A 23,428-nucleotide genomic window follows, 5' to 3' on the forward strand; every position below is an offset into this window, starting at 1 on the left:
CAAATATGGGAAGCTTGCATTCTTAGAACATCAGCCAATACATTTAGCCCACTAGGTGGCACCTTTTAGCACACTAGGACCAACTTCAGTTGTTGTCTTCAGCCATATTTGTTTAGTGTTAGTGCCTGCATTCACATATCATTATTTTTATGTTCCCTAAAGATGGTAATGCAACATCACCAAAATATAGGAAGTATTAATTAAAGTTTTTTAATTAATATTATAGTACACGTTGTCTTTCCCTAAAAATCTGACAGTTATGTACTCCAGGAAATTGACGAAGCCAGAGTTTTGGGAGTGTTGGTGGATAGGGAGTTGAAGTTTAGGGGGTACATAGCAAAAGTGGCTAAATCAGCTCATCAGACCACTTGGTTACTGAAGAATACTTTGGCAAGCAAAGTTATCGTTCCTCTTTATCGAGCCTTGATAAGACCCCATGTTGACTACTGTGTCCAGATCTGGGCACCAGAGTTTCTTCTTGATGGGGAGAAAGTAGAGAGGATCCAGAGGCGATTGACCAAGATGATAGCTGATCTATGGAATGAACTTACGAGAACAGGTTGAAGATCTGTGGGTTACAGAAATTGGTTGATAGATGGAAAAGGAGTGATAAGATTGAGATATTCAAATTACTGAAGGGGTTTTTACAAGATTAATTCAGAGGAAATTTTTCAGAACAGGTCTGGTGGCAGGAGAACTAGGCATCATCCATGTAAACTGAGCAGGAGTGTAGTTAGCAGGGGTGTTAGAACTAGGTTTTTTGCTTGAAGAGCAGTGAATGAGTGGAATAAGCTGTCAGAGTCTGTTGTGGGTGCCATGACTGTGAATGAGTTCAAAGCAAAGTATGATAGATACTGGGCGAATGCTGATAGTTCTTGACATGATGTTTAGGGCCTAAGTCTGATGAGTCTAAGGACTCCTTGGAGTTGCCCATAATAATAATAATAATAGCCGAAATGTATTACTTGTTTTCTATAAGTTTTCCATTGAGGATGCAGTTGATGTTTTCAGTGTTTCTGTCTTTTTTCATTGTCTTTATCTTTTTAATGCTGATTTTCATACCAAATTTATTACAGCAGTTAATTTAGTCAGGAAGTCCTGCAGACTTGTCCTGTATTTGTTTAGGAGTATAACATCATCTGCATAAAGTAAGCTGAGATTAACCTCTCCAATTTTGATGATGTCAAGTTTAATGCTGCTTTCCTCACATAATGTGATCCGTATAGATGATGAATAACAACAGCAGAGATGATGTACACCCTTGTCGCACACACCTCACTTAACATCAAACCATCTTCTGCTACCTCTTTTAATTCTAATTGCTGCCTTACAACTCAAATAAAGACTAAGTATTACTTGATATAATGTGTTCTTACATTTTTCTCTGTATTCCCTAATAGCACAAGGTGACTTACTTGCTAGAGACTTTCAATATCCTTTCTTCTTTTACTTTACTGCCTCTTTAATTTCTTGAGTCCATCATAGAGTTCTGATTTTTCTATCTTTGCAGATTACCTCACCACATGCCTCTCTGGCTGAATCAATCAAAGTTTTCTTTAGGGTTTGTCACTGATTCTTCAGGGTTTTGTTCTTGTTTTCAAACTCTTTCAGTTTTTATTGAATAATGTTTGTATATTTGAGTCTACACTCATCTGATAGCTGTCACCTTTGATTTGTTACAAAGCTTTCTTACACACCCTTCTTTTCAATATGAAGTTCAATTTTATCCTGCTCAGTAAATGGTGATCACTTCCTATTTCAAATCCTCTGTATACTATTGTGTCCTGAACCAGTTTGACATATTACTGTCGACAATGTCATAGTCAATGAGATTTTTGTTTATTCCTTGCATCTTCTCTCACATTCACATTTTATGTTGGAACATGATGTTGGTAATAACTAGTCCTGAGCAGAAATGTAACAGGTACTTCCGTTATTATTAGCTTTGTCTTTTCTCCAAATTTTCCCAAAACATTCTTATATGTCTAGTAATCATTTCCTACTCTGCTGTTTAGATCTCCAACAAGGACCAACTTTTCTTTTTTGTTGTGTCAGCTGCCTTCTCTTATACTTCAAAAAATTCTTCCGCTTCTTCCTTAGTTGAACCTTCTGTGGTACCATAAGTCTCATTGTCTAGGTCCCCATTCTGTATTAGCCCATTTCACTCTACTTGATATTGTCTGCCATTCAAGAAGATTAACCTCATAACTACTCCTTCTTTTCCCTGAATATTATAACGATTTAACCTGTTTTTTGCTTCTTTGTTTCGGTAACACCTATTATGTTGATCAGATACTTATCTAATTCTTCTGCTGGTTCTCTTTCTTTTCTGTTGATACTTCTTATGTTGATGGTGCCAATCTTGGTCTCTGCTAATATTGAGTTGGAGTTTGTTCCAGTAGCTAACTTTTGTTGTTCTCTTGGTTCCCTGATGAAAACAATGGGAGCCTTGTTTAACTGGGAAATGCCCTAGCTGGCATGAAATTCCATCATGTTGTGTTATCATTTTGAGTTATGGTTTAAGTCAATAAGAAAAAGAATACATTTTGGTGAGCTAAATCCCAAATTGCCAGCCCATTCTCGTTCATTCAGTATCCAACTGGAATACCCAATATGGTGCACCATTAGAAGGTGAGGAATGGACATAAAGTCAGAAGCCCTGGTCAGTTCTCTGCCCCTCCACGTGGGGCAACTGTTCGTGGTGGAGGGGACCTCCCACTGATGGTACTGACCCTTTTCATTCTTCCTCTTTTCTTTACTTTTCTTCCCATATTCTTTGCTCTACTTCTGAGTCTTTTTTACTATCTTTTTTTTCCAGATCACCATCACTGGAATTCAGTGCCCTGTCTCCGTGTTTGCCATGTAGTGCTACCTGTGGAAATTTGGAAAGGGAGGGATCCTGAGTCTTGCACTATTTTGGCCTCTATTTTGGTAAGACAGGCAGTCCTGGATGGCCTGGCCAGGATCAGTCGGCTAGTGGGCATGCCTGCAAGGGTCAACGATGTTGGAATAAGCCTCACATCACATGAAAGGATTGGGATCCAAGGCTTGCTGTAGTGCTGGTATAGCATCCAGGATAGCCTTGGTGTTCCACTCCAGTTTCAAGCATGTCTTCTACATCCTCAAATGTTTTAAGGGCCCTAACAAAGTTCCACCCAAGTACTGATATCCTAGATACAGTATTTGGTAGAATTAAGAAACAAAAGATATATGACACTAACTTCCCAGCCAACAGGCTGTGGGCTCAAATCCCATGTAGGCATGGATGTTTGTTATGTCCTCTCCCAATATGGACTGAGTCACCATGGGAGCAGTAGACCCAAAACCTCCCACAATGGGAGAGGCTTTCATCCTGTAGTGGGTAGAAAAATAGGCTGAAAAATAGAAATAAATAAATAATATAAATGTACCAGTATTTTTGATCATCCATGCAACAGGTAAAAAGCCAATAGGGAAAATCTCACCCGTCTTTATTCAAAAGAGTCTAGAAGGACTGGCAGGAGCTCCCAAAACTGTTAAGAAATTATGTTCTAGTGATATCCTTGTGGAAGCATTGTGTCAGCAACATTCTGAGAAACTACTAGGAGCAAGATCAATAGGTGGCATACCAATCACAGCAACACCTCATAAAACATCTCCTTAATGTTCCTGATGAAAAGATATGTTCAGAGCTTAAAGATCAGGGAGTGATAGCTGTGAGGTGCATTCTCTTAGGTAGAGATGGTCACCTGGTTCCAACCAGGAACATTGTCCTTTTGATACACTCAAGCCTCCAAAATCTGTAAAAGCAGGGTATCTCAACTGTCCTGTTAGAGTGTACATCCCTAATCTGCTAAGATGCTTTAAATGTCAGAAATATGGGCATGCCCAAACTGCCTGTCATGGCTGTACCACTTCTGTCTGATGTGGTAGTAAAAAACATGATAACAAATTATATATATTTGGTTTAATCCATTATCCAAGTGTAAGCAAACAAAGTTTGTGCCTGAAGTATTTTCAGGACAGGGGCAACTCGTGGTAAAGATGGTATAACTTCACATCACTTGTCTTAGTATCCCATAATGCAAAGCACATATCCATATGGGTATGTATGATGCTATGCATTATGGGAAGGGTCACTACCAGACTAGTTTTGACCTTTATCGAGGTCTCATCCACCTTTACCACGAGTTGCCCTTGTCCTGAAAATACTTCAGGTGCAAACTTTATTTGCTTACACTTGGATAAAGGATTAAACCAAATATATAATTGGTAGCATAACCAAGTGGAAAAACTTCTATCAACTATCTCTAATCCAGAGAATTTTAATAATAAGGTGTGACACCTTTTGGCAACTCGTATATGGAAATAGGACTTCTGCATTACTTCCACCTTATCATCACCACCTCTGAGTCTGGCTCCCACTGATGTGCTTTTGTGCAGAAGTGGTTGTGGCAAGGCTTTAGCCAGTGAAGTTTTCACTGAGGCTCTGCTTGGGGGGGATAGGAATTTTGGTGGAAGTAATGCAGAAGTCATATTTGCATGCATATACAAGTTGCCAAAAGGTGTCACACCTTATTATTAAAATTCTCTGGATTAGAGATAGTTGATGGAATTTTTTCTACTTGGTTATGCTACCAATTATATATTTGGTTTAATGTTTTATCCAAGTGTAAGCAAAGAAAGTTTGCACCTGAAGTATTTTCAGGACAGGGGTAACTCATGGTAAAGGTGGTATAACTTCACATCACTTGCATTAGTATCCCATAATGCAAAACACATATCCTTGCAGAAATGTATAATGCTATGCATTATGGGAAGGGTCACTACCAGACTGGTTTCGACCTTTATCGAGGTCTCATACACCTTTACCACGAGTTGCCCTTGTCCTGAAAATACTTCAGGTGCAAACTTTATTTGCTTACACTTGGATAAAGGATTAAACCAAATATATAATTGGTAGCATAACCAAGTGGAAAAACTTCCATCAACTATCTCTAATCCAGAGAATTTTAATAATAAGGGTGACACCTTTTGGTAACTCGTATATGGAAATAGGACATATGCATCTTCCACCTTAGTATCACCACCTCTGGGTCTGGCTCCCACTGATGTGCTTTTGTGCAGAAGTGGTTGTGGCAAGGCTTTAGCCAGTGAAGTTTTCACTGAGGCTCTGCTTGGGAGTAGGCTTGGGAAGCTCTGCTCAGTAGTGGGGGTGAGCATGCCACTGGGAGGCAGCCGACACTGAGTTAAATGATCTCTCAGGTCACTCATTGTTGGGTCATCTGAGTGACCACAACGAGTTTTTGGAGAGGTAACTCCACACTTAAACAGAGAAACTTGTCTGGGTAATGACCCTTCCCATAATGTATAGCATACATACCTATAAGGTTATATGCTTTGCATTATGGGATACTAAGGCAAGTGATGTGAAGTTATACCACCTTTACCACGAGTTGCCCATATCCTGAAAATACTTGAGGTGCAAACTTTGCTTACACTTGGAAAAAGGATTAAACCAAATATTTAATTGGTAGCATAACCAAGTAGAAAAACTTCCATCATGATAACAATTCTTGCTCTGCAAAAAAAGCGAAATGTGCAAACTGGCAGGGCAATCATCCAGAAGATGAAAACATGAAAAAGAAATACAAAAAATAATTGAAACAGAACATAACATATCATATCAGGATGCAAAAGAAAGCTAGCTACCACTGCACCTGCTCTGAGATCCTCGTATGCTGAGAAGGTAACAAGTAAGAAAATGTCAACATCAACTCAACCTCATGTGTATTTTACCATCTGAAAATTTCTCCATACCTGAACTTTATGATTGCAAGTGCTTTTCTGTTGAGTGCATTAATCACACGACCTATGGTCTTACTCTAGTGACAACTCCAAAAATGGTTCCATTCAATGAGAACTCACTTGTCAAAGAAATTATGGCAAAGATATCACTCAAAGATAAACCACCAAACATCCTCAAAAAAAAAAAATGGATACTTCAATATCCACTGAAAGTAAATTAAACTTTCCGACTGACCCTAGCACATCAGATGTATTGAATATTTTACCAGAGGAAGAGATGGACACTGGCTGTCCATTCTTCCTAAAAGCAATTGATAAATATAAACTTGACAAAGGTAAAGCCCTCAACCTCCTGAAAACCAGATAAGTCTTTAAAGCCAGAACAATAGGAAAATTTTTTACAGTGGAACTGTCATGGGTTTCACTAGAATATCGATGATATCAAGATTTTGTTGCAGAAATGCAAACTTTTCTGTTTCTGTCTACAGGAAACATACTTAAGACCAAATGGGGACTTTACTTTAAGGAATTTCACTGTTGTATGCAAGGACAGAACTGGAGGTGGTCCTACTCATGGAGGAGTAGCTATGCTAGTGGGCAGTCATACTCTATTCCATCATGTCCAACTTAATACTGCTCTGGAAAGCAGTAGCGATTCACTTATCTGTGGGATTTCTTATTACAATGTGTCCAGTTTATTTGCCACCAAGTGCTGAGTTAAATGAAATCAATCTCGATAACCTTATCTTGCAGCTGCCTAAACCTATACTTTCGATGGGTAATTTTAATTGGTCATAATATAATTAATTGGCCAGTAAAGGTTGGTCAATTAGTAGCACCTCTGCTACTAATGGGCTCACGCAAAAAGTTAAGCAAGTTTGAGTGCAGTTAGTAGTTGGAAGGGATTTCAATCGTTTGATGCTGTTGGCACACTCTCCCTCGATGAGTCTTTTGACTCCCTCGAGGTGTCACATAATAATAATACTTTATGGGGTAGTGCCAACGCAAATAGATGAGGTCGAATCATTGAAAGAATCCTTGACAATAATAACCTTTCATTTTGAATAATAGACTCAATACTTTCTTCCATATGCCTACCCGCTTATATTCTGCAATTGATCTTACAATCTGCTCCCCTTCCATTCTTCCACTGCTCATGTGGGATGTCGAAGAGAACACATATGGAAGCATAGGAACCATATTCACCCACACAGATGCCCATATGGAAAATGGACCAGGCTGACTGGAACACTTGTTCTCATCTTGCAAAATTTAACACCTATCGATGAAGCAATCAAGTAAATAACAGGGTGCATTGTCCTGGCAGCAACAGCCTCCATTCCTAGAACATGATCTCGATTTCCTCTCTACCCAAAGTCCTTGGTGGAACCCAGAATGCCAGACAGCCAAAAAAGATCAATACAGAGCATGGGATACATTTTGTAGATACCCCACCATATCATACTTAATAGCTTTTAAGCATGCTCGGGACAAAGCACATTATGTGTGGTGTCAGAGTCAAAAACAATCTTGGATCCAATTATTTACATCATCGATCAATCAATCAAACAACTAGTGCAAAAAATGTATGGGATAAAATCCAGAAGATGAAAGGTAGATACAGAACACATCAGCTGTCTACCTTGTAACATAGTGGATGTATCATCTCTGATCTTAAATCTATTGCAGACACTTTGGGCAAAGACTTTGCCAGAATCTCAGCAACAGCCTCATATCCCATGAATTTTTAATACTAAAAGAGCAACAAGATAAACCATGATTAAGCTTCTGTACTGAAGACAGAAGCTTAATCATGGTTTAATAAATTCTTCTTTAATAAATTTATTAAACTTTTGAGTTTCTCTTTAATAAATCATTTATTAAAGAGGAACTCAAAAGAGCTCTTTTGCTATTTCATCCTAGTGCAGCAGGCCCCGGTGATATCCATTATGAGATGATAAAGCCTCCTATCATCTTTTGTGGATCTCGTAACTTTTATTATATAACAGAATATTTACAGAGGAAGAGTTTCCAGACTCTTGGCATAAGTCAGTTATCATTACTATCCCAAAACCAGTAGAGGCTAATAATTATTGCTCGATCGTTTTGACTAGCTGTTTATGTAAGGTCTTGGAAAAATGGTAAGTGTAAGGCTCCTCTGGTACCTAGAAAGCAACAGACTTCTTTCCAACACACATTGTGGCTTTCATAAACACTGATCAACCTTGTACCATTTGATCCACTAAGAAACATGTATAAGAGATGCTTTTCTGAAACAAGAACATGTGGTTTCATTGTTCTTCGATATTGAAAACGCTTATGACACAGCCTATATTAAAAGACCTGTTCAATCTATGTCTGAGGACACCTACCCATTTTTATTAAAAACTTTCTTTCCAGCTGAGTCTTCCAAGTCAGAGTAGGAAGTACATTATTTCAGCCATATTACCAAGAAGAGTCTTTTCCTCAAGGTTCCGTCTTAAGTGTGACCCTCTTTGCTGTTAAAGTGAACTCAATCACTAAACAGCTTCCTCCCACAGTGAGCAATTGCCTTTATGTCAGTGACTTCACAATTTATTGTCATTCTTGAGAGTCATTGAAAGACTGAAAGGCAACTTCAACAAGCAATCAATCGTGTCTCTTCCTGGGCTCATTGTTATGGATCCAAGCTTTCGACAGAGAAGACTATCTATGTGCACTTCTGCAAGAAATGCACCCTACATCCTGATCCTGATTTAAGAATGGGACAAACTAATATACCAGTGGCACAAGAGGCCAAATTTCTTGGACTTATCGAAGTGTTGATTGAAATTCTTTACTATGCATTAATCATGCACTTGTGCACTTGATTGTGGATCCTAGGTTTATAGTTCTGCAAGGAAGACCACACTCCAGTAGTTGGACCCTATCACATCATCAAGGTATCCAAATAGTTACTGGTGCCTTTCGTACATCACCCATTCACAGTCTTTATGTAGAATCAAATGAACTCCCTTTATCACTCAGGCAAAAATATTTGTTGCTCAACTATGGCCTAAAAATAACGTCCCCTTCTAATCACCCTACATGGACCAGTCTCTTTTCCCTATGTCATGAGGCTCAATATCAGACACATCAGACTTCCATTCGTCCCTTTGGTATGTGGCATCAAAGAAGTTATAGAAGCTGTAGGCATTAGCAACACTACCCGCACAAAACAAGACAGCATTGGCCGGCTTATACCCCATCTTGCATCCTCTCACTCAGTCAACTACAGAAGTCTCATACACCCCATCTGTCTACCTTCAACTGTTTAATCCCCACAGAGCAGTTCACTTTGAATATTTCTTGCCCATCTATACTGTGATTCAAGATCAGAGATATCTGTTGGCAGTGTGGCTGTATTTCCTAATATTACGATCTCCAGCCAAATCCCATTTGATTGCAGTAATTATACAGCAGAGTTACATACCATTCAGCTCACACTTATAGATATAAAAGATAACTCCTACCCAAAGTGCATAATTTATACAGACTCTTTAAACTCTTTACAGGCTATCTCTTCTCTGGTGTATAATCTACACTTGGTGAGGTGTTACAACTGTTATACAAAATAAAGATCTTTAATTTCGATGTTCAGTTTTGTTGGAATCTCATCCACATTGGAATTAAGGGAAATGACATCACAGATGCAGCCGCTAGATCAGCTTATCCTTCTCAACATCTTGTTTGGCTGTTCCATACACCGACCACACACGAATAATAAAATCAAAGTTAAAAGCCCAATGGCAGGAAGCACTAACAAAAAAACTGCATGAGATTAAACCTGAAATTAGGCAGTAGCAGGTCTAGTCAACATAGGAACAGGATAGAAGAAGTAGTTCTAGCTAGTATTCGCATAGGCCACAGTCATCTTACCCACTCATATTTACTGAGGGCTGATAACCCACTTGTATGCAAGGAATGCAAGACTCATCTCGCCATTTATCATATTCTGACAGAATGCCGCTGCTTCACACAAGAAAAGAATAGCATCTTTACTCATCTAGTTGAGCCCTATACACTCAGACAAATTGTAATCAACCTGTGCAAGCACATTTGACTGTAAATTTATCTATAAGTAGATCCCACATCACTCTATTTTGCAAACACATAATCTTGTTACTTACTTGACTATTTATGTACTGCTACAACTTTCTTGTAATTTTACTCATATGTAGATACCACATTGTTTAGTTTAATCTTGTGCATATTATCTACTAATTGACCTAGACTGTTGTAACTGCTGTGGCCTTTGTGTATATGTGGAAGCCACATTGTTTAACTTGACTTTTGTTTATACACGTTGGTTTTATTCTCGATTACCTGTGAATGGCTGTAACTTTTTAACCTTGTGTATTATTGTAACTCTTGCTGTAATTTTGTTTATGTGCAGATAAATATTGTTTAGCCTTATACAGTTTTATACATATTTTCATTTACATTTTTACGTGCTAATGTATTTTGATTATTTTGTGTGCCATTATGGCCTCTGCCTTATGTACAGCTGTTACTTTTGCTGTAATTTTATTTATATGAAGACTGTTTAACTTAACATTGCACATTTTAGTATATATCTTTATTTATTTTTTATTTACTAATGTATCTTTGACTATCTGTGTGCAGCATTTAACCTTTGCTGTCGTTTTGTCTATGTGTAAATACTCTTTTGCTTAATTTTTTTGTAACTTTCTGTACGCCTTGTGTACTGCTGCATACTTTTGTTTTGGCACAGTATGGCTATTGTAGTATTTGTGCAAATAAAACATAAACCAAACCAATTGGTTCTCTGCATTCCTCAAAAGGCCATGTGGAGATCTCTTCCCACTTATCCAGCCTTGACTCTTAAGTGCCCCAATTTAATATTATGAAATTGTTATAAATTGTATTATTAATATTAATTTAATATTTTAAAAATATGCTAAATTTGTGTTCCTAGTCAGGCAGATCCAAGACTAATTTTAGGACAGCTGAAAAATACTTGATCGTTTTTTTTTTTTTTTAATATTCCTTATTTTATTAATATAATTTACTTTAATTTTCTATACCAGTATATAGCAGTACTGTACGACTAAATTTACTCTATATTGATGTCTGTATCCTATTTTGTGGGCATGTGGCTGGCACTATGATGGAATGCGTTAGTATGTTTCTTGAAGAGTTAGGAATTTTATTCATTGGGGAAAATGGTATGGGAAGGACTGTTTCAAAGGACAGAGATAAATAAAATGAAGGAAGAAGTTGAGCTACATGCAGATGATAACTAGCAGCTACACATTGTTTATGCACAATGAGAAGAAAGTGTAAGTTTGGTGGTTGCAGTGGTGGTCAATACATTCAAGTATCATCTATGGGAAGGTGATTGAAAGGAGTCAATGGGGGGGGGGGAATCATCTATTAAGCAAATAGCTGCCTTCTAGATACAATCAAACATTCTGAAAAAAGTTTTTGAAGCGTCACTTTAAACATGAGTACATATTTTGAGGTTGCACAGATTTGGGATTTGTAAAGTGTTAGGAGTTTTTCAGATGATAAGTATGTGGAATCAGAAAGAATACAAAGCATTCTGGAGGTTGAAGAGGCTATGGATGTGATGTGTTTATGTGTGGGTAGGCTAATTGTGAGAATCAGCCGAAGAAGAGAAAATTGATCTTGGTTACTGATCAGAATGTTATCAAAAGTGAGGTTGAGCAAAGCATGGTCTTTCTTCCAGAAAATAAGACAGGATTGTGTTTTGGTAACATTAAAATTCACTAGATTATCTTTATCCTACTTGAGAACAGCAAGAAGATTGGCATTTAAAGCATTGGTCATAGAAGATCTGGAACTTAAGCTATGTAAGGTCTGCAATATTTTGATGCAGAGGAATGGCATATATCAGTGGTGTTCAACCTTTTTTACTACGCAAGCTACTTTTCTATAAAAAGTTATTCGGCGATCTACTCTCTTATATGTAAGTTATTATAAAATATATCTTATATGTATATTATAAAAAAAAAACTGAAAAAAAATACACAACTAAAAACTTTATTTGTGTATTTAAAAATTAATTTATCATCTTTTAATTATTTTAATACAACAAAAAAAAAATATATATATATATCAGAATAAAATATTTATTTCTCTATTTCGGAAAACCAAAGTTAGAAAAAACAACAAATTGATTACAAACTCAAATAATCAGGAATGCTGGTTGATTAAAAAAAAAAAAGTTAATGTGAAATTTGGCATTGTTTGGACCTTGCAATATTTTCATGGTCAAGTTGATATGAAGAAGTGGCCAATCGCAGGCAATCATCCAAATGATCATTTGTAATTTGGTTAATTAATTTTTCGGTCATATATGAAAAAGCTCATTCTGACAAGTATGTCGATCCAAAACACGACAGAATTTTTCGCGCAATATCAGTTAATATTGGGAATTTTTCATGTGCATACTTCCAAATGACTTCGTTGTTTATTGATTTTAAATGTAAACCATTCTGAATGTTTATTATCTCAAGTTCTACTTCAGCTTGGTTTATATCAAACAGCCTAATAATTTTATTTGAAATTTCTGTGATGCTCAAGTTTTCTTGAAATGGATTATTGATAAAAGATGCAATCATTTCAGTTTTATTAAAATCTTTAAATCTTGAATTTATTTCTTCTTCAACTAATTCTATTTCACGAATAAATTCTTTTAAATCATATTGAAGCATTTCTTGATTTTGTTCAAAAATTTTAATATATATGGGAGATGTCTGAATTCGCGGTCATTTATATTTTTCTTTAATAAAAGTAAGTATTGTTGGGAAGTTTTTATTGAACTTAACATGTCAATTAAATTTTTATCTCTACCTTGTAACTCTAAATTTAAATTGCTTAATTTCGTACAGAAATCTACTAAAAATAATAAGTGTAACAACCATCTTTTATCACTCAATTATGGATAAATATCTATTTTTTCATCAAGAAAAAATTTTATATCATTAATTAATACAAGCGCTCTTTCTACAAATTGACTTCTGCTGAGCCAGTGAACATTATTGTACAACAGAAGTTCCCTATCATCATCTGCCTGTAATTTAAATAACTGCCGTTGCAGGGATTTTCCTCCAACAGAATTTACAATTTTAAATGTAATATCCAAAACATCTTTTGTGTTTAATCTTTTACTACACAGTACTTGTTGGTGAATAATACAGTGGTACATTAAAAAATCTGGATATTTGTCATCATTTTTATATAATGAAATGAAGCCTGATTTATTACCTATAATTGCAGGAGCACCATCAGTAGTAATAGACACAAGTTTAAAAAGCGGAAGTTTGTGTTGTTTCACAAATTCATCAAATGCCGAAAAAATGTCTTCTCCCCTAGTCCTTCTCAATAATGGTATAATTTTCAAAAGTTCTTCTTTGCCTGAATAATCTTGAAATACCATGCAAATAAATACCATTAACTGAGCAATATCAGTGAAGTTGTTTGATTCATCAAATTGTAATGAAAATGCAACACACTGGTGAATGTCTGACATTAACCTGGCCTGGAAACTTTTCTCCGGCAATTGGAACTCTTCCTTTCGGCAATTTGAAACCTTGTCTGCAGCCTAGAAATAGTCTCTCGCTAGCAACGTCTCGAACCGAGAAGCTCCTTTCTGGACGCAGAAAACTCCTCTCTCAAGCAATCTGGATCCGGGCAGTCTCTCTGACAGCAATTCTGGAACCACGACCCCTTCTGCTTGTTTCCGTCCCTTTTTATTAGGCCTCCTCTGAGACCTCGCATGAAGTTTGGCAACCCCCAAAGAATTGGTATGAGTCTTTCATCTTAAGTGTCAAGTTCAGCACGCCTTTTGTTCTCCTCTGCTTTCTTTTGATTGTAAATTGCCGGCCATCGGAAAGTTGTTTGAACTCTTTCTGACTGACTTCGGGTATGTTTACACTTAGAGCCTGCAAGCCTTTCTCATACATACAAGTTTCAATAACAATCTTTCTAATGCCGCCATGTACAGTTTTAGAGTGTTAAAAACATTGCCTTTGTTTTTAACACTCTAACATATTATTATTAAAGCAGTATATGCAGTTAGCTTCAAAAGAATTATTTACAAAAACATCTAATACTAAACTATACTGAGACAAACAAAGTTTATTTTTTTACAATATTCATATGGGACTTAACCTAAGTAAAAAATCAATGTAATGTGCTTTGGAATATTTAATATTTAAGCTACAATCAAGTTTTTACACTTTGCTTATAATCGTATTCACTCGGCTCGCTGTTTGACTTCCACTGATGCAAATTAATTAATTTACCCGGACTTATAAGAAAATTACTGATTTGACAATTCTAATGAAAAATAAATAAACAATAGCAGTATACTTAAAGCGAATTAAAAATAATACAAAATAATGATAAATAAAATATTATATTTTCAGTTTTAATTAAATTTGTAAGTAAGGAGTACACAAGAGATCGACCAAAAATCGCTCCGCGATCGATGGGTTGAACACTCCTGGCATATATAGAGCTACGAAGAATATTGAATGCTTGTGAGAAGATCATTGATATATAAAAAAGAAGAGTGTAGGTGAAGCACAGAGCCATAGGATACTCTGGCATTGATGGAAATAAACAGTTGGAAAGTACTCTCTACCATAACATACAACCAACAACCAGAAAGGAAGCTGCAATCCACTCACATGGGTTGGAGGGAGACCATAAAGATGACAGCTTTATAAAAAGGCTGTGATGCCAGACTTGATCACAGATATCAGGAGTGACTTTAAGAGTTTCTTCAAATCTTTCCATGGCCTGTGTCCAAAGGTAGGTCTGCTGTCTCTGGATAGTGAAGAAGCTGGTTACTGATGATCCTCTCCATAATTTTTGAGAGTATTGAGACGAAGGCAAGCAATGGGACCAAAGTTTGATGACTGACTTTTATCTTCCTATTTAAGCACAGATGGGATAAAAGCTTGTTTCCACGTTGTTGGATAGATTTCAGATGAGTGTGATAACTTATAAAAGCGATACAGGATGTTAGTTCTAGTGCATAGCCTCTTGGTACAACTCTGGGGATAGCATCTTGGTCAGAGGATTTATAGGATCAAGGCTATTTGAGTATTTTTCTGATGTTCTTCCTGTGAAAGATCAGGAGGGGATTTTCCTAGTTAGATAAACAAGAGTTGGAGAAGAGGACTAATGCTAAGAGATTTGCTTATCTTAGGAGATGTTACCATTGTTCCATCAGAATGAGAGAAAAGAGGTCGACACATAGTAGGACATAAGTTATGTCCAACTGAAGGCTCAACTGCCATTTAAGCATGAGGCAAGCTTAGAATACACTGGCCAACAAAAAAAAAAATTTTTTTTCTGCTGATTATGATCTGACACTTGTTTTTTACTAATTTGGGTGCGCTGATTTCAAATATCAAACCCATTTTTCTCTATCACGTCAGGTTTTTTCTCTATGGCATTTTCTTTTTGCTAATTTGTAAGTTTTTGATAGTTTTAAGGAGGCAGTACTATTGAGAGGATCAAAAAAATCGATTTTTTAATATTATTTTCTGAAAGTATATACTGTTAAAAATCTGTTCCTCACTTTTTATCAAGAAATTCGAAAAATTCCCGAAGATATAGCCTATTATTCAAAGCGGTGCGCAGATCAGAATCGGAGCGCTCACCGCTCTCGCTTGTTAGTAAACGAATAAATGCATAAGAACCTGCAACGGCACGTACTGACGCTTTGAATGCGAGAGAGGCCGATAACCGACCTAATACATTTAGGTGATGAAAAGTAGGCGATGACGACTGCCTAAAACAAATGAATGCTATATGCGTCACAGCGGACAAAGAACGATCGAAATCAGTCAATCGTTAATCGATCGTGAAAGTATGATGAGCGCTTATAACGTTTCAATAAAGTCTCTGGGTTTTTTTGTCTTGTTAATTGCATGTTAGTCGGCAGTGAAGAAAATACATCATGTCTACTACTCAAAAATGTGTCAATAGTGTAAATTCCTTTTGCTACACATGTGGCAGCTTTACTGTTCCCAGTCAAAGGACAAATATCACTGATTTCGTTAAGAAAGTGTACTTTGCATACTTTGACGTAAAACTTGCAGATCAGGACAATTCATGGGCTCCAAATAAAGTGTGTAAGTCATGTGTAGAAAATTTACGACAGTGGAGCAAGGGAAAATGCCAAAAATTAGCTTTTAGCATTCCAATGATTTGGCGTGAACCGAAAAATCACGTAGATGATTGCTATTTTTGTTTAGTTCAGACTTCTGGTTATAATAAGAAGAATAAGAAAAAAATTGTGTATCCAAATCTCGACTCAGCAATTTCGGCCAGTTGCTCATTCCAATGAAATAGCTGTGCCAATTTATAAAGGACTTCCTTTACTTGAGAACGAGCATGATCGGGATATGCCAGATGTTCTTGAGGAGCAAGACCCGGATGTTGATTTAGATAATGAAAATTTAATTTCTAGTTCTGGACCGCAACTTTTACTCAAGCGGAATTGAATGACTTAGTAAGAGATTTGGGCCTATCAAAGGAATCATCGGAATTGTTAGCTTCAAGATTAAATGAAAAAAACTTACTGGAGCAAGATACGAAGATAACTTTTTATCGTAGCAGGGAAAGTAATCTTGTACAATATTTTAAACACGAGTGTGGGTTTGTTTACTGTAACAATGTGTCAGGTTTACTAACTGAAATGAGTGTTGTACAATATCATCCAAATGAGGGCATTTATTTATCGACAGTTCAAGCAGAAGTCTCAAGTGTGTCTTACTACACAATGGGAATTTGTCTTACTACAATATGGCTCAATTCCTATTGGCTATTCAGTCCACTTAAAGGAAACATATGAGGACATTAAAAAGGTTCTGAAGTTATTAAAATATACAGACCATAACTGGATCACCTGTGTGGATCTTAAAATGGTGAACTTTTTACTTGGCTTTCAAAGAGGATATACAAAGTTTCCGTGTTTTCTATGCTTCTGGGATAGTCGAGCTAGAAACCAACACTGGAGTCAGAAACATTGGCCTCTTAGAATATCCTTAAATGTTGGAGAACAGAATGTTATAAATCAACCTTTAATCGACAGAGAAAAAATCATTTTTCTACCTGTACACATCAAACTAGGTCTTATGAAGCAGTATGTTAAAGCTTTAGATTTACAAGGTGACTGTTTCCAATACATATGTGAAAAATTTCCACGACTTAGTTATGAAAAAATTATAGCCGGTGTATTTGATGGACCGCAAATTAGAACTTTAATGAGAGACCCAAATTTCATCAACTCTATGAACGAAATTGAGAAAGAGGCCTGGACTTCATTTACGATGGTTGCAAATAATTTTCTTGGAAACAAAAAAGCGTGCAATTACAAAGATCTAGTGGGAACAAGATCTTTGTAACAATGCTTGAAAATTTCCAGCGCCTAGGTTGCAACATGAGCATAAAGCTTCATTTCCTATACAGTTATTCTTGATAGATTTCCCGAGAATTTAAGCGCTGTAAGCGATGAACAAGGTGAAAGATTTCATCAAGACTTAAAAACTATGGAAGATGGGATTCTCGCATGATGGCCGACTACTGTTGGAGTATTCAAAGGGATTGCTAAAACAGAACACACACAGCAGAAATTGCTACAAATAAAAATTTATTCCCTGAAACTCATGTGTAAGTAAAATTGTTATTTTTTATAAATATTCTTGTAATTTTTAATGAATATTGTTAACTAGTTATGTATCTAATTATCGGCCTCTTTCGCATTCAAAGCGCCAGTACGTGCCGTTGCAGGTTCTTACGCATTTATTCGTTTACTAACAAGCGAGAGCGGTGAGCGCTCCGATTCTGATCTGCACACCGCTTTGAATAATAGGCTATATCTTTGGGAATTTTTCAAATTTCTTGATAAAAAGTTAGAAACAGATTTTTAAAAGTACATAGTTTCAGAAAATAATATTAAAAAATCGATTTTTTTTGATCCTCTAAATAGTACTGCCTCCTTAAAACTATCAAAAACTTACAAATTAGCAAAAAGAAAATGCCATAGAGGAAAATCCTGACGTGATAGAGGGAAATGGGTTTGATATTTGAAATCAACGCACCCAAATTAGTAAAAAACAAGTCTCATATAAAAGTCAGCAAAAATTGTGTGTTGGACTGTGTTATTATTACTATTTATTTATTATTATTATTATTTTGCAGTTGTTATTGGCTATAGTTTGAATTGAGTGACAGGTAGGAGTTTTTAACTTGTGTCATTGAATGTATGTTGAATTTTTATCTTGGACTGCTTTGGTATATTTCTTGGAGAAACAGGATCAAGGGTTTTAAGTGGGGTGGGGTGGGATGGGGAATAAAAGCACTAATTCTAGCAAGAATGATTTTAGTTATTAGATCAGAGCAACTGCTTGGATCAAGAGAGTGGAAGCAATAGTCAAACTATGGAAAAGAGGCATAGAAATCCCAAAGGTCATTCCATTTGACCATTGTACTGCTAGGAGAAGAATGATATGCTGAAAAAGAAACATTAAGGTTATGGTAAGTGTTTCCAAGAGGAGAGCTAACATCACTTGTGTATTTCGAGTGCGAGCTGATTAAGAAAAATGTCTAGAGTATTGATATCATGATGAGATTACTCGTATTCTGGTAGGCAGATGACTGATAGAAAACAATTCAGTTTCTCTTCCAACTTGGTTTGTGAAGAGGAGTGAGATGGAATTATGAATGTTGAAATAGTTTTTGAAATGTTCCCAAATTTAGTTACAATTTGATTACAATGTATATTATACTTGACAATATATTATATTAGTTCTAAATTCAAGTGTAAGCGTAAACCTGGAGTAACTTCAGGACTAGTCCACTTGTATAAAGAGACTATTGACCTCACACCAGTTGTCTTAGTATCCCATAATATTGCATAATGGGGAGGGTCACTATCCAGACTGGTTTCAACCTTTGTATAAGTAAAGGGTTGTCCATCTCAGTGGTGGTTCCACTCAGTTTTTCCACTATTTCCTTCGGGAAATAGTGTCCACTGAAGGCGTCCCGATAAAGGTCATATCAGTAGAAGTCATACCATAGATAAGCATGTAATGAATGCAGGGATCGAGACTGCTTCAGTAGATTCTTATATAAGTAAAGAGTTGTCTCCAAAAACTAGGTGATTCTTCAGATCACTCTAACCTCATTGATTGACCTGAAAGTATCTTTCTAACTTACTATGCTCCATTAAATTCAGCAGTGGTTCAGCCAGAAGGCTAGCCCCTGAGGAAGCCTCAACGCTGACCACTTGTGGTCAGAAACCAATCACCAAGCCAAGTATCAACCTCCACAAGCAACCAGCAAGAACCACTAATCTTCCAGGGCAATGGATCCACTAAACTGCTAAAGGCCACATCTGTGGAAGCCATACCATAAACAAGAAAATGGAATGCAGTGATCAAGACCACTTCAGCAGATCATGCATTTTTGGATACAGGCCTAAGAAGATATCAAGGTTAAGTCACTGTGGAAATGATATATTTTTCATATACAAGCAGAAACAAAGTGTATCACCTTCTTATTAAATACTTTAGATGAGAGAAGATAGTTGTGGGAGGTTCCCCCATTGGTCAATGTATATTATACTTTCCAAGAAATTATATTATTGATTTATACAAGCAGGCTAGTTCTGAAGTTGCTTATGCTTAGAATTAGGATTAAAACAAGAACATAATTTCTTGTTAGGTATAATGTACATTGTAACCAAGTGAGAAAACTATCTCTCATTCAGAGGATTTAATAAGAACGTGATCCACCTTCCTTTCTGTTGATATATGGAAAATATATGTTGTAACCCATCTGGGTCTGACCTTTCCCATAATGTTTTTTGCATTATCAGCTACTAAGGCAATAAACATGAAGTCAGCAGCCTTTATATACACAAGTAGAAGTTACTGCAGCTTATGCTTGGGTTTAGGATTAATAGAAGAATATAATTTCTTGTTTTAATAATTCCCATCCAGGTAGTGCCCAGACTCCAAAAATAGACTTGATCTTGAAGTGCTCCTCACAAGCTGCCATACTTGTACTCCCCTCCCTCCACACAACTTGACTGACAATGCAGCAGGAAACCTCCAAAAACATTACCAACAGGTTCCTTCCTGTATACTATCTAGTAGCCAGCCTGTGGAAACCATTTTAGTACACCCCTAATATGGAGGAGTAACTGGTTTCTTGGTTGAATCATTACAGTGAATCATACATCCACACTGCATGTATGAAAGGGGGGGGGGTGAAATTCATCAGGCTGTAATAAGGAATGCTAAGGATAGAATTTGTGGTCAGCAGGAAGTCGTTTATGTAGAGAAGGGTGTGTGAGTATGGAACCCTAGGTACTCCACCTCTGAGTGGGAAATTGGAGAACCAGAGGATAAATGAGTGATCCAACTATATAGGTTACGAAGCACACCATAAGATGGTGGTTTGGTCAACAGGTCTCTGTTCCAGTCCTGATCAGATGTTCTAGGAATCTTAAGGGTGACCACATGAGTTCATCACCAAAGCTGAGTAAGGTTTGGCCAGGTGATCTGAAGGATTAAGAGTGGTGGAATCCATATTGGTGGTCACTAATTAATTGGTTGGCAAAGAAGGTGGCTGTTGATGGCCTCTGTGGTTTGTATTCCCAAGAGGAGAACACTGACCATGAGAAAATTGTTCTATTTTTGAGAGAACTTATGTGAAAGCAATGGAACAGTAGTTTACTAATTGTCTTTTTTTGAAATAATCACCTTTTTTGTTGGGGAAGGGATAAGGTGTGTATAGGCTTGCTTTCATGCTGCAAAATAGATGTGACATGAAATTCTGGAGCCAAAGTTTTCAGTAAAATCGGGCAAATACTATCAGCACCAGAAGACTCATTCAGATCCAGGTTTATTCAAGAATGTTCTAATTTCTTTCTGATTAAAGATTAGAAAATGTGTGGTGTGAGCTGTTATTGATATCCTGAGAGGAAACGTGACAATATCATCTATGCAGAGACATAGGAGAACAGTCATACTAGAAGGTTCACTTATTCACATCTTTATTCATATATTCAGATGGTATCATTTAAGAGACTCGGGAAGCATGGAAGGGCAGAAATTGTATCTTATGGGCCTAGTAAAGGAATGGAAGGCTGAAATGCCAGTTGAAGTAGGATGTGTTTCTGCACTTGGCCATTTCAATATAAGATTTGAATATGATGATGTTTTATTGTGTAGCAGTTGAGAACAACAGTGTGTGAGTGCATTGCTGGAACTTTCATATTGAGCCAGTTGTCATATGCTGATTTGTTTTTCCCTTGTAATTCCTAAGCACACCTATTGAAGAACCAAAGGCTTGGATAGTGTGAGTGATGTTTGAGTGTAATGGAAGATGAAAGTCTTCATTCCATCAAGAGTTGCTGTTAGAGCAGGTTTTAAATCAGACAACCAGAATCAGCAATTAGTCAGTGGAAATAAGGAACAGAAGCAATTCTATTTTACATTGTTGTAATTCCATTGGACAAGAGACAGAGACTAATTGGATTAGTCTCTGTCTCTTGCCTTGCTTACCAATAGGACAGTTGACAGTTGCAGTATATTTAGAACAGCTGGTTAAGAAGAAATCAAGAATTGGGAAGACAATGAAATTTATTTGGTATTCCAATGAGTAGATGGACAACTTATGAAACAGTCATTACTAACAGCAAATAACTCAGCATTTCTTCTAGCTTCAGTGATGACAGACAGAATAGAAAGCCAATTTGAGAAGTGGACATTGAAGTCCATAAGGAAGGCACCCTCACTATTTTGGTCATTATGAATAATTATGGAAACACACAACTGTGTTTAACAAAGATCTGTATTTAAGTTTTGTCGATCTGGAAAAGGCATATGACAAGATGCCAAGAGAGAAGCCATTCAATACGCTACAGCAATGGGGCATTATGTCAAGCAATACTTAGTCTTTATTTGAGTTGTAAGTCAGCAGTTAGAATTGAAGGAAGTACAGGAAGATGGTTTAATGTTAAATTTGGTGTGAGACTAGGATGTACATTATCCCCTCTGTTATTCATTGTTATATGGATCACATTATGAAGGAAAGTGGTATTAAACATGATATCAGAATTGGAGATGTTAATGTCAACTCTTTGCTTTATGTGGACGATGTTATACTTCTAAATAAATCCACTACAAGATTGCCTGATTAAATTGAATAACTGTTGTAATAGATATGGTATGAAGGTCAGCAATAAAAAGTCAAAGACAATGAAAATAGGTAGAATTGTTGAAAATGTCAACTGTGTTGTGAAACGGGGAACCTGTGGAACAAGTAAAACATTTCAGCTACTTAGGCACGATTTTTACTGAAGATGGTAAATTGAATATGGAAATAGACAACAGAATCAACAAAGCTGGTATGGTAGGCAGTCAATTGAATAAATTCATGTGGAATAAGAGAAAAATTAGTCGGAACACTAAATTAGCTGCATACAAGACGGTGTTCAAACCAGTTTTAACCTATGGATCTGAGAGCTGAGTCAGAAGTAAAACACTTGACCAAAGACTAGAGACCGCAGATATGAGAGTCCTGAGAAAGACTATAGGCGTGAACAGATAGCATCAATGGCAATATCATATTAAAAATGAGGATATTAGGAAAGAACTTGACATTGTCAGCATCCAGGAATGCGTTAGCAGAGCTAATCTCAGGTGGTATGGTCACTTAAACAGAATGGGCGAGGAAAGATTAGCAAAACAAGTGTTCTCTGCCAGGTTGGCAGGAAAATGACCCAGAGGAAGACCAAGATATAGGTGGATTGATACAGTACAAAGTGCCTTAGACGATAGAAATATAAGATCTGATAACGTTGGAGTCTTGACAAGTAACAGACTGATTTGGAGGAAAATTGTAGATAGGAAGTTAGTAATGATGCAAATGTATCATATTGTGTACACCCCTTGAGGGTACATGGCAGGAATTTGATGATGATGATGACAACTGTGTTTAAGAACTTTCTTTAATTAAAATTAAAATAAAATTCAAGATATTGACCTTTATATCAAGGTCATCTTCAGCAATAAATATATATATTTATATATATGCTGGATCACCAGTTACATTGGTACATGCTGTAAAGGACTGAAAATAATTGCTTGGTCAACTGTTGACCATAGCCTGACCTCTGGTGAAAAAAAATAGGTACAATACAAACTATTAATAAAATAAAATAATATATTCCTGTTACATGCAAGTTTTGTTTACTGTATGAGAGTTACAGAGTTGTCATTTAAATGTATTTTCTTCTGGTATTCAATATGTGGGTTATTCTTCTTTTTCCATGTGTTATGTGGGTATGTGAACCATCCAAATTCTTGGACTTTCAGGCCATCATTTTTGTTCAGATTTGTTGGTTGATAAGCATTTCATAGGCTTCCTTGAATTTATGTTTGTGCCAAGTTTTGGTCTGATGGGTGCCTTTCCACTCAATCCAGTGGCATGTTTCAAGTGCATGATCTGAAACAACACATTAAATAGGTCATACTTGATGGCAGTAGACAGTCCAAGGGAAGATATGTAACAAGTGTATCCAGAAGAGGAAGTGTTATTGTTTTTG

At 36.5% G+C, this 23,428-nt stretch overlaps 1 protein-coding gene across 5 annotated transcripts in view; it reads left to right on the forward strand.

The window, feature by feature from the left end:
- LOC150100806 (DNA (cytosine-5)-methyltransferase 3A-like) overlaps window positions 1-23,428 on the forward strand; it is a 745,691-nt gene that overhangs the window by 554,921 nt on the left and 167,342 nt on the right. Inside the window, exon 20 of one of the 5 annotated variants that reach the window (XM_090401185.1) lies at window positions 9,321-10,560. The exons of the other annotated variants lie outside the window; for them this stretch is intronic. Within the exon in view, the coding sequence (XP_090257311.1) occupies window positions 9,321-9,383 (63 nt within the window). The 3' untranslated portion in view covers window positions 9,384-10,560. Of the gene's footprint in view, window positions 1-9,320; window positions 10,561-23,428 lie in introns of those variants that run through there. 5 annotated transcript variants of the gene reach the window in all.

This window comes from Typopeltis vanoorti, chromosome 12 (genome assembly GCF_054136105.1).
Source record: "Typopeltis vanoorti isolate ZY-2024b chromosome 12, IOZ_Tvanoo_1.0, whole genome shotgun sequence".
Classification (NCBI taxonomy): Eukaryota; Metazoa; Arthropoda; class Arachnida; order Uropygi; family Thelyphonidae; genus Typopeltis; species Typopeltis vanoorti.